The sequence below is a fragment of the Chanos chanos genome, chromosome 6 (assembly GCF_902362185.1).
Source record: "Chanos chanos chromosome 6, fChaCha1.1, whole genome shotgun sequence".
In the NCBI taxonomy this organism is placed as follows: domain Eukaryota; kingdom Metazoa; phylum Chordata; class Actinopteri; order Gonorynchiformes; family Chanidae; genus Chanos; species Chanos chanos.
Genome location: NC_044500.1, coordinates 3,394,909 through 3,406,703, shown reverse-complemented (window position 1 = coordinate 3,406,703; position 11,795 = coordinate 3,394,909). Strand labels below are relative to the sequence as shown.

General features: G+C 40.9%; 1 protein-coding gene across 1 annotated transcript; it reads left to right on the top strand.

Annotated features, from left to right (window-relative positions):
- The first annotated feature begins 8,732 nt into the window (after nucleotides 1-8,732).
- LOC115814041 (butyrophilin subfamily 3 member A2-like) lies at nucleotides 8,733-9,433 on the top strand. The gene is made up of 3 exons (XM_030776759.1): nucleotides 8,733-9,105; nucleotides 9,203-9,385; nucleotides 9,429-9,433. The coding sequence occupies exons 1-3, from the start codon at nucleotides 8,733-8,735 to the stop codon at nucleotides 9,431-9,433; spliced, it is 561 nt and encodes a 186-aa protein (XP_030632619.1).
- The last annotated feature ends 2,362 nt before the right edge of the window (nucleotides 9,434-11,795 follow it).

Here is an 11,795-nt window from a genome sequence, read left to right as displayed (position 1 = left end):
AGAGTTTACCATGGTAAAGACCAGGTTTGTAGGAGACCATAGGGAGAGTGAAAGTAGAGCTCACACTGATGTGTGTCTGTTACAGTGTTAGAGAGACTTTAAGACTACAGGGACTGGATTTGTTTGACTGTATTTGGACAATAGTTGGATTGTTCTTTTCTTCATTGATTATTGATAAAGTTATGACAGAAAAATGCTGTGAAATGAAACAGGACTTAAGATGGTTGGTGAATATGATCTGGCTTGGATGGTATTTGGTTTGGATGGTGTCTAGTTTGGATTCTTTTGTCTCAGATATAAACTCAAAGTGAAACTGCACTCTATTCAATGCACTTCCCTCCTACATATGCAGGTCTTCAGTGTTAGACAGACAAAAGATGGAGTGATGGTGACCTATGAAGTCCAGTATTTATTTAGTATTTGTCTTATTTTATTAACTACAGATTTAGTCTGTACATACTGATCCACACAAAGCATGTAGTGAATGTTAGTGAGACTAACACTTCTGTCCTTCTGTCTACTGTGTTTCTGTGTGAACTTGTCTGAGCTTGTCTTTGCATATGTGTGTGTGTGTGTGTGTGTGTGTGTGTGTGTGTGTGTGTGTGTGTGTGAGCGTTGGAGTCATTGAGAGTCTGACAGGTTTGACCTGTAAGTCAGAACAAAAGTAAAAAAAAAAAGAAAAGGAACACTCCCTCTTTCTCTCTCTCAAACTCACTCACACTGGTTCTCACACGGAGAAAAAAAAACAAGGAAATAAGTCAGACAAAGTCAGAGATGTGTGTGTGTGTGTCTGTGTGTGTGTGTGTGTGTGTGTGTGTGTTTCACACATTAATGAGTATGACAGGTTTTGCTACATTCATAGAGAGTGTAAGTGAAACTCAGACCATTGTCTCTCAAACGCTTGAGAAGAGCATTGACAGAAGAGTTTAAAACTGCTGTCCGATATTTAACAGGTCGGAGTTGTGTGTGATATACAGTAATCACTAGGATATACACTGAATCAGTTCTACTTTTCACCAGCTGGAACATTGTCTCTGTTGTGTAGTTGATTCTCTCAGTCAGAAAAGAAACCTGTGAATTTGATTCTTCTGTTACTTCATCTGCGATGGACTGGTGACCTGTCTGGGGTGTGTCCCCGCCTTTCACCTTATGAGCGCTGAAATAGGCTCCAGCACCCCCTGCGACCCTAATTAGGATAAGCAGCTTTGAAAATGAGAGAAAGTGAGTGTTACTTCATTTCATTACAGTGTTCACATCAGATAGAATTTATAAGAAACTAATATATATCTGTGCTTGTGTGTGTGTGTGTGTGTGTGTGTGTGTGTGTGTTTCAAAGAAAGAGAGAGAGCGAGAGAGAGAGAGAGAGAGAGAAACAGTGTGTGTTTGTCTGTGTGGTTGTGCCTGTGTGTTAGGCATTAATGGGTATGACAGATTTTGTCTGCGCCCCCGTCAACTGATAAATTGGGGCCTTAAGGCTGTCACTGAAGCTAAGTTGAGTTTGAAAGTAGGTCCTGAAATATCAAACATTAGTGTTTCTTCTCTAATCAGATCTGAGACTGCTTTAGTGCTTACAGAGACATTTTGTGTATAAAGATGGAATGACTTGGGAAAAAGTCAATACAGAAGCAGCAGTAGTGAAGAGGGAGGAGCTTAATGATGTCATCCCACTCATGTGAAAGTGAAGCTTAGCATCCTCCTGTCCATCACTGTTGAAGAGCCTCTATTTTGGGCATAGTTTTGGTGGGGTTATGAACTGTGAACAAAGATTTATTTTGAGCTTTGAACAGTTAACCACACTCATCAAACCAGTGTAATGTACTAAAATACTAATGAAAAGTTTGTGCATTAACTTGGTAGTTTTTTTTTACGAGCTTCAAAATCAAAAGTGTAAACAATGCTGGGACTAGCTTGGTAAGACCAACAAGAAAACTATTAGAACAGCTCTGAAATCATAGATACAATTATCTTTACCAGTATTACTGAAATTTATGTAATTTGGTTTCTTTGTTTTCTGTCCACCTCCTTGTACAAAATCTCGGAAATGAGGGCACTGGAGGGATAAGCACAATTAAAACATTAAATGGTAACAAATTAAACCAGTAAAAGAGTAAGCTTTAGCAACAGGATTATATCAAATTAAAGAAGAATTAAAGTACAAATAACCATACAGGTTACTAGGTAGTTCAACAGTGAAATGTCATAGGTCATATGGTATACAATAATATGATAATAACAGATATGACATCTAGATAACAGAAGATTGTTTATGAAAAAAGGCTAAACACGCAAAGCACTGAGAAGTTGAACACACTTAGAGTCACTTGAACACTTACTGGAACAGTCGTCACAACCATCAAATGAATTTCACAAGATACAGTTCTTGGAGCAGCCTTCTGAGCATAAAAAGATAAATAAAAAAACACACTTTCACCAGAGATCACTTTTAGCAGTTTATGAGAATCAAATAGCTGAGCTTTAATTTGAGCTTTAAAACCAAGAATTTGTAAAGCAATGGGACGGCTGTTAGTGGTCAGTGCTACTAAACCAAATTCCTGCATTTCCACCAGATTACAGTGAACAGAATTAATAGGATGATATTGTTGTGTTATAATAAAACAGTGTCTTTGATGGAAAGTGTAGTGTAGTGGCTTGATAAAATACGATGCAGAGAGTTTAACGGGTGCTTTACTTTTTTATTTATTGCCTTGAACACCGTGATCACCACGAGCACCGTGAAAACTACAAAAAATGGAGATCACACCCTCACAGTCTCACAAACACAAATGAAATTACTAATTAAAACTAACATAAAGAGCACTAACATCGCTAACGTGGGAATAATTGTAACAGCAAAGTTCAGCAACCAAAATTATACATACTATAGTAAAAAATACAATTCCAACACATATACACTGCTAACATAAAGCCAAGCTCGCCTACCTCACTCCGCACTCCAAGGGCGCAATTTAACTATTATCGGGCATTCACCTCATCCTCCTTTAGCCAAAAATGTGAACCAAAGTGGCAGGAGAAACAATTAAAGAGAAGTTGTCCCTCCTAGAGAGATGTGTCTGTCAGCTAGAGAAAGGTAGTGCTAGTTCTAGTTTTATTACTGTAGATACGATGGGCATCCCAGATAGCATTAGTTTAGCCTCTGAGCCAATTAGCGGCTCAGTCTCTCCCTTTAGTGCAGTTTTGCCGGCAGAAAAGGAGTTTGTTACGGTCGTGAGTCGTGAGGAGGTCTCACCGACGTTGACACCAGCTGTCATCTGTACTGCCCGACTCACAACCGCTGCCGGTGGTGAATTGTTATGTGACTCTTGTTTCTCCTGCTTGCTGGCCCGGGTCCTCTACCTCCCTCGACCGTCCCAAACCCCGTACCTTAGTTATAGGGGACTCAGTGACCCAAGGGATTAGGTTAGCAACGCCAGCGACTGTTACCTGTCTTTCCGGGGCCAGAGCTCCCAACATAGAAGCTAACCTTAGTGTGCTGGCAAACAGGAATAGACTTATTGATAAAGCACACCCCATAGACACCAGCTATGACAACATCGTTATTCATGTCGGCACCAACGATATTAGAACGAGGCAATCAGAAGTCACAAAGGTCAACATAGCTAGGACTTGTGACTTCGCCAGAAAGATGTGTCAGCATCGATTAATTGTCTCTGGCCCTCTACCAGCTAGGGTTAACGAAGAAATATATAGTAGATTATTGCAACTGAATTGCTGGCTGGCGCTGTTTTGTTTAGATCAGGGATTTGATTTTGTAGATATCTGGCTCTCTTTCTGGGGTAGACCTGGCTTGCTAAAAGCGGATGGCCTGCACCCTAATGGGCATGGCGCCGCTGTTTTATCAGGTAACATAGATAGATGTTTGAGTCAGCTATGACATCTTTCACTAGAGCGGGCCAGGTCGCAGGTGATTACAGAACCTGCTAATGAAAACCCCTCAGAGGCTGCTGAGTCCCATGAATCAATGACTCCTCTCCTCGAACATAAGACTAAGATTAATTAGACTAGTTATTCATTTAGTGAAGAGGCTTCAGCAGAGACTAGCTCCCTCTTTAAGCCTGGTCCTCATTCTGCCTCAGTTGCTCAACATAACCTGCTCTATGGTCATCCCTCTGTCAGCAGGAATTTGGCTTTTGCTATTAGCGTACTCTCACGCCCTCGCAGACCACTTCGGTCTAGATTTAGACAGCCCATTTCCCACAATAACTTAATTCAAATTCAACTGACGCCCTCTTCCGATTTGATCGTTATAAGCCTGATAACCCTGAAGTTCGGTTTTATTAATATTAGATCGCTCTCCCACAAGGCCTTGCTGGTCAGTGATCTTATTACTGATCTTAGCCTTGACATGATGGGTTTGCGTGAAACTTGGTTGAAGCCAGATGTTTATTTCTCTTTAAATGAAGCCTCACCCCCCAACTATTCCTTTTCGCATGCTGCTCGAGCAGCGAAGAAAGGTGGGGGTGTAGCCTTAATTTATAACACTGAATTCTCTCCGAACATCTTTAATGCATCAAACGTTGCCTCTTTTGAGATGCTCTCTCTGAAGCAATCCTGCTCTACCTCATCCTTCCTTATAGTAGTGATCTATCGGCCCCCCCATTAATGCAGTTTCGTAAGAGGCAGGAGGTCTCGCCGACGCCAGCCGCCATTTGTCATTTGTACAGTTGCTCCCGGTTGTGAATCGCTATGCTACTCTTGTCTCTACTGTTTGCCGGCTCGGGTTCTCTGCCTCCCTCGACCGCCCCAAGCCCCATACCTTAGTTATAGGGGACTCAGTGACCCGAGGGATCAGGTTAGCAATGTCAGCGATTATTACTTGTCTCTCCGGGACCAGAGCTCCCAACATAGAAGCTAACCTTAGCGTGCTGGCAAACAGGAATAGTCTTATCAATAAGGCACACCCCATAGACACCAGCTATGACAACATCGTTGTTCATGTTGGCACCAATGATATTAGAATGAGGCAATCAGAAGTCACAAAGGTCAGCATAGCTAGGACTTGTGTTGGCATCGATTAATTGTCTCTGGCCCTAGACCATTTAGGGGTAACGATGAAAGATATAGTAGATTAGTGCAACTGGATCGCTGGCTGGTGCAGTTCTGTGCAGATCAGGGATACGGTTTTGTAGATCACTGGACTTCTCTCTGGGGTAGACCAGGCTGTGTGAAACTTGTTTGAAGCCAGATGTTTATTTCACTTTAAATGAAGCCTCACCCCCCCACTACTCTTTTTCTCAAGCTGCTAGAGCAGCAAAGAAAGGTGGGGGTGTAGCCCTAATTTATAACACAGAATTCTCTCCGAACATCTTTAACGTACCAAACTTTGCCTCCTTTGAGGTGCTCTCCATGAAGCAATCCTGCACTACCTCATCTTTACTTATAGTAGTGCACTAATGCCCCCTGGGGCCCTATAGTCAATTTCTAGATGAATTCTCTGAATTCATCTCTGATATTATAACTACGGTGGATAAAATCCTCGTAATGGGAGATTTTAATATCCACATCAATAACAACTCTGATTCTCTTAATAAAGCATTCACATTTATTTTAGACACTTTTGGCCTTAACCAATACATCCGCGAACCCACTCATTCCAATGGCAACACCTTAGATCTTATTCTAGCTTGTGGCCTAACTATCTCTAATGTGGTTGTATCTCCCTACTCCACTGCCACATTAATGCTTCCACCACTGCCGATCTTGCTAACCTGCTTCCCGCTGCCCTCACCTCCCTCGATGATCAACAAGGGTCTTTGAACAATCTGACAGACAATATAAACTGTACCCTCCATAATGCATTAGATATGGTAGCACCATTAACGCTAAAAAAATAGGAGTAAATATATACCACCTTTAATAACAATACATTTGTGCTGAAGCAAGCATGTAGAAGATTAGAACGAAACTGGCGTGCCACTAAACTGGAGGTCTTCCGCCCTCACCTGGCATGATAGCCTGATAGCCTATAAATGCACCCTCTCCATGGCCAAATCTGCCTATTATTCAAAAATCATTAAACTCAACAAAAACAACCCGAGATTCCTATTTGATACAGTATCAAAATTGACCCAGAATCACTCCCTTCAATCTAGCTCCATTACTGCACACGATTTTGTAAAATTTTTTCTCACAGAAAATAGACTTAATTCGTGGTGACACTCAAATTAGTCTATAAAATCAATGTGCTGGTATACTCTCCATCACTGCCCCAGAGCCTAATCAGGATGTGTATCCTTTAACCCAATTTAAGCCTCCCTAGACGCTCTCTCCAAATTGGTGCACTCTGCTAAACCAGCCTCTTCCCGGCTCGATCCCCTACCTCCTAAACTTTATATAAAACTTTTCTCGATCCTCGGCCCTACAATCCTCAACCTTTTAAATCTGTCAGTTGAGTCTGGCGTTCTACCCTCTGCTTTTAAAACAGCTGTGATTACTCCTATACTTAAAAGACCTAACCTCGACCCAGAAACCTTAAATAATTATATGCCAATCTCTAATCTCCCATTTCTTTCTAAAATACTTGAAAAAATTGTAGCTGCTCAACTCATTGCTCATATGTCCTCAAACAGCCTGTTTGAAGTGTTTCAATCAGGCTTCAGGTCTTTTCATTCCACTGAAACCGCACTAACTAGAGTGACTAACGATCTCTCACTAGCCATGGATGCTGGTGATCCCTCAATACTTATCCTTCTTGATCTAAACACAGCATTCGACACGGTTGATCACACCATACTGTTAAAGTGCGTGGAAAATCGAATTGGCATCCGTGGCCTGGCGCTCTCCTGGTTCAAGTCTTATCTCGCAGAGAGAAAGCAGAGTGTCCACTATAATAATGTGACATCTGAGTACCGATAGCTTTACTATGGTGTCCCTCAGGGATAGGTCCTTGGTCCTCTCCTATATTATTCGTAGCTATAACATTAGCTTCCACTGTTATGCTGATGATACTCAGATCTACTTACCAATCAAGCACAATAAATGCTCTGAATTGGCTAACCTTGAGGCGTGTCTCTGAGCTGTTAAAAGTTGGATGTCTTCAAACTTCCTGATGCTTAACGGAGGCATTGGTCCCCCTGCACATAAGCATCTTTTTAATAATCTTACATTACATTTTGACAATTGCATTCTCTCGCAAAATTCCACAGCTAAAAACCTTGGTGTGATTTTTGACTCTAGTCTCTCGCTTGTCACTCATATCAAGAACACTAAACCAAAACGGCCTTTTATCATCTCCGCAATATCGCCAAAATTAGGCCCATGTTATGTATGTATCGCTGATGCAGAAACCACTGTTCATGCATTTGTCACGTCTCGCCTCGACTACTGTAATGTTCTGTACTCTGGTTTGCCCGCCTCTACGACCAGATGTCTTCAGCTCATCCAGAATGCTGCTGTCAGAATCTTGACCAGAACTTGGAAGTGCAACCATATCACTCCCGTCCTGGCCTCCCTTCACTGGCTCCCGATTCACATGAGGGCTGATTTCAAAGTCCTCCTATTAACATTTAAAGTTCTCCATGAGCTTTCACCGGCCTGTCTGTCCGAATTGATTACACCCTATGACCCCCCCCCCCCCCCCACACACACACACACACACACACACACACACACACCCTCTGCTTTCAGGATGCTAGTTTATTAGTTGTTCCAAGAGTTAAAAAGAAGTCCAAGAGTTAAAAAGAGGTCCGCTACTTTCCTCTTAGTTGTGCCCCACCCCCGTGTCATCTCCGTCTTCATCGTTTTCCTGACGGCTGCTGCGGCTTCGTGGCTTGTCTTCTTCCTGCGCTGCTGTGGCTGTGTAGCCTATTCCAGCTGAGCCCTCTTGTTGTTTTGTTATTCTTTATTTTGTCTACTTGTTGTGCTTTCATTTTCAGTATCGCTGTGATGTTTGCAATTTGCCCACTGGGTCTGCACCTATTGCACACCTGGCTGGCCAAGAAGGAGTCTCCTTTCTCAAGATTTCTCCTATTTTTCCCTAGCATCTGGGTTTTTGAGGGGTTTTTCTTGTCCGCTATGAGGATTAAGTCAGGGAGTGCCGCCCTGCTCTGGTTGTTGTAATCCTGTGGGCATGTAAAGCCCTTTGAGACTGTGAACAGTGATATTGGGCTTTAAATAAACTTGAACTTGAAACTTAAAGCTGTACACAGCAGGATGCCAAAAGGAAAACTTTAACATGAATGGCGCGAGGCATGATTCTACTGTGGTAGAAAGATTCTTAAGATTCTTCTGGACAATTCTGAGTATACGTAAACACAATGTACCAATCACAAATTAGAATGTTACTGTAAATACTTCAGTTAATTATGAACTAAAATTATGTCAGCGGTCATTTACAGAAAGAATGACAGTCCAGACAACCTCTGCAGATCCCCCTTAAATTTATTAGTCTATTTTCATTTTCAGCCGCGAGTTCTGTTCATCATCAGTCTGACAAATGTTTTTTTTTTTCCCTTTTGTAATTCTGTCTCATTCAGGAATGAAGGTGATTTTGGTGAATCTCCTGTTTCTTCATTTTTCAGCATTATCCACATCAGGTAGGACACATCTCCACTGAAATACTTATAAAACACTGTATATGTTGGGTTGTGTTAGTCTGTTTTGTCCTCCTGTTAAAATTCTCGACTTAGACTTGTTTGTGTGTGTGTGTGTGTGTGTGTGTTACATTTCATACTATGTCAGTGATTTCTTGTAGTGTATGGGAAGGTTAACTTTGAATGTGTCTATGTCTGATTAAAGATCAGGTTCAGGTTGTTGGTCCAGCTGGTCCTCTTGTTGCTGTAGCTGGTGAAGACCTGGTTCTGCCCTGTTCTCTCAAACCCGCCATCAGTGCTGTGGACATGACAGTGGAGTGGAGTAGACTCCATGGATCAGACACTCTAGTGCATCTGTACACAGACCATGAAGACAGAAATGAGAAACAGATTCAGTCCTATAGAGGGAGAACAGCACTGTTTAAAGAGAAACTGCAGAAAGGCAACACTTCATTAAAACTCTCCAGAGTGAGAGTCTTTGATGAAGGACAATATAAATGTTTTATTCATAATAAAAACTGGCAGGATGATGTGACTGTTGAAGTCAGAGTTGAAGGTGAGACCCATGTTTAATTGAACCAAAGCAGCTGCTTATTTGTCATTTCAGATTCACTTGTAATAACTGAGAGTTAATATTTATTGATTATTAATAGCTGTTGGAACCGAGCCTGTGATCACTGTGACGGGCTGTGATGACTCAGGAAGGCGGAGTCTGTCGTGTGAATCTACAGGTTGGCATCCTGAGCCTGTGGTTTTTTGGCTGAACAGTGAAGGAAAGGGTCTCCCTGCAGAGGACACAGAGACAGTCAGAGACACAGAGTTTTTCTCTGTGAAACGTGTTATTGTACAGGACAGTAAGACCAACAGATTCTTCTGCAGAATAATACTGAGAGACCACATGAAGGAGACAGAGATTTTCATCCCATGTAAGCAGATCTGATTTTGAATCAAACACACATTTGACCATGAAACCCTTGATGGCTGCCATGTTTGTTATTTTGTTTATTATTTAATGTTGAATCTGTGTTTTATGTAATGTCCCTAGGGGTTCAACTGTCATTCATGTTTATGCTTAGATTTAAACAAAATTGGTGCGCCTAATTTTTGAACAATAATGTGCGTATGATTATGCATATGTGTAATGTGAATAATGGCTGTTTGGGGTAAAGTTTGATTATGTATATGTGTAATGTGAATAATGGCTGTTTGGGGTAAAGTTTGATTATGTATATGTGTAATGTGAATAATGGCTGTTTGGGGTAAAGTTTGATTATGTATATGTGTAATGTGAATAATGGCTGTTTGGGGTAAAGTTTGATTATGCATATGTGTAATGTGAATAATGGCTGTTTGGGGTAAAGTTTGATTATGCATATGTGTAATGTGAATAATGGCTGTTTGGGATAAAGTTTGCAGGAATCCTGTCATCAGGGCTCTGAACCTCATCATTCCCTCAGGGATCTGCCTCATCATGATCATCTTGCTGTATCAAAAATACAGAATACAGATACAAATACAGAAAGCAGGTAACTGTTTTTACTGTTGTACTCTTGTTTATTATCATTATTATTTTTTTAACTTTGCTAGCACTGCTTTGCATTAGAATGTCTGCCCAGTCCAGCTAAATGTAACAAAACTGAAGGGAAAAGGAAACAAGATCATAAACCATTTTAATTTCTGCTACCTTTTTTACAAACTCTATTTTTTTTTTCTTTAGAAGCGCTTTTTTAAAAATATTTTTTCACTAAAAAAACAAAACAGAAAGAGAGGATCAACAGTGTTGAATTCCACAATACAACAGTGTGCATAGAGGCTCTAATTTTCGAACATTGGAACCTTCTCTCATATATTCTTTTGAGTATACATCATAGGTCTTTACTATGATAACAGACAGATACTACTGAGATGTAGGGCTGCTGCGGTATAGAAATTTCCTTACCGCAGTATTCGAAGAATTCCGGCCTTGTGGTTTGTGGTAATACCACAGCCAACCCCCCTGTGTTTAATTATTCATTCATTTGACGTTACTTGTCCTTTAATATGTTGAAATCAACTCTTGACAGCATCTATTCACCCGCTGTTGCTGGTAAAAACAAAGATGCTGTAAGCCCCATATTGACAAAGTTGCAAGTAAAAAAACACTTTCCTTGTGTGCTGTTTCGTGAATATAGGGATAAAATACCCTGTCGGGGATCCCACCCCAAACCTTGTCCGTGCTCAGCTGTGTAGTGTGCGCAGCACAATGTCGTCAAGACATCAGATTGCAAGAAAGGATGTTGTGTAATTTGAGTGGATCTTACAATTTTTAAAGTGATGTTGTCTGAACCCGGCTTTGGCACGCTTCACTGATATGTTTTTACTGCAAATGCGACATGCTGTCTCTTCTAAATTGTCCCCCCTTGTCATCAAACCCAAAATGTGCCTAACCTGGTGATGACACATTTTGCTTTGCAACAAGAAACGTCGTTTGTACTGTTTTATCGCTTTCAAAAGACAAAAATCCATTGCCTAGGCAAATTGTACTAGTTTACTCATGGCGTTTCTTTCAAACACCATAGAACGTGCTAAATATTTGGTTGATTAACTTAAAACTAAGGAAATAGTTATTATAGACATTTAAAAAGCATTCTACATGAGTTGTTACGCATTATAATTAATAAACATGGGTGTAGACGGGGTTATCATACACTGAATGTTTTCCTCCATAACATTATTTGTAGACAGTTGCAGTTGCTCACTTGTTTTCAACACCAGACTCACAAACCGCTTATCCTCCATGTCAGTCCTCTCAATTGATGAAATGAGGTGCTTGCTTCTGTATGCTCAGTGCAGTTGTATGGGCGTATTAGAATCATTTTCTCATTCTTGTGTGGAGAGATTTAAAAAAAAACCACTTATACTGTGGATGGTATTATCCTTTTCAACACCATACCTCCTAATATCGTGGTATGGTGATGATGTGGTTATTGTTGCAGACCTGCTGACATGTTCTGTTTCCCCTTAGACTCATTTAAAGTAATAAATGGAACAATCAACAGGTTGTCTGGATGACACAGGGAAGATACAACAGACATATTTTCCTGCAACATTTCTAAACAACTGCTCATAAATCACTGTTTCACTCCAAATTCCCCCACACTCTGCACCGTCTGAATGTTTTTCATGGTCTGTATACGGTCAAGTTATGGTTATAAAGACAGGAACAAAGACTGTGGTGCATTTGTAATCTTTAATCTCACTGGCTAT

Coding starts and splice junctions, on each gene's coding strand:
- LOC115814041 (XM_030776759.1), top strand. CDS start 8,733: ATGTGTCTATGTCTGATTAAAGATCAGGTTCAGGTTGTTGGTCCAGCT. Junction 9,106..9,202: donor TGTTGAAGTCAGAGTTGAAG/GTGAGACCCATG, acceptor GATTATTAATAG/CTGTTGGAACCGAGCCTGTG.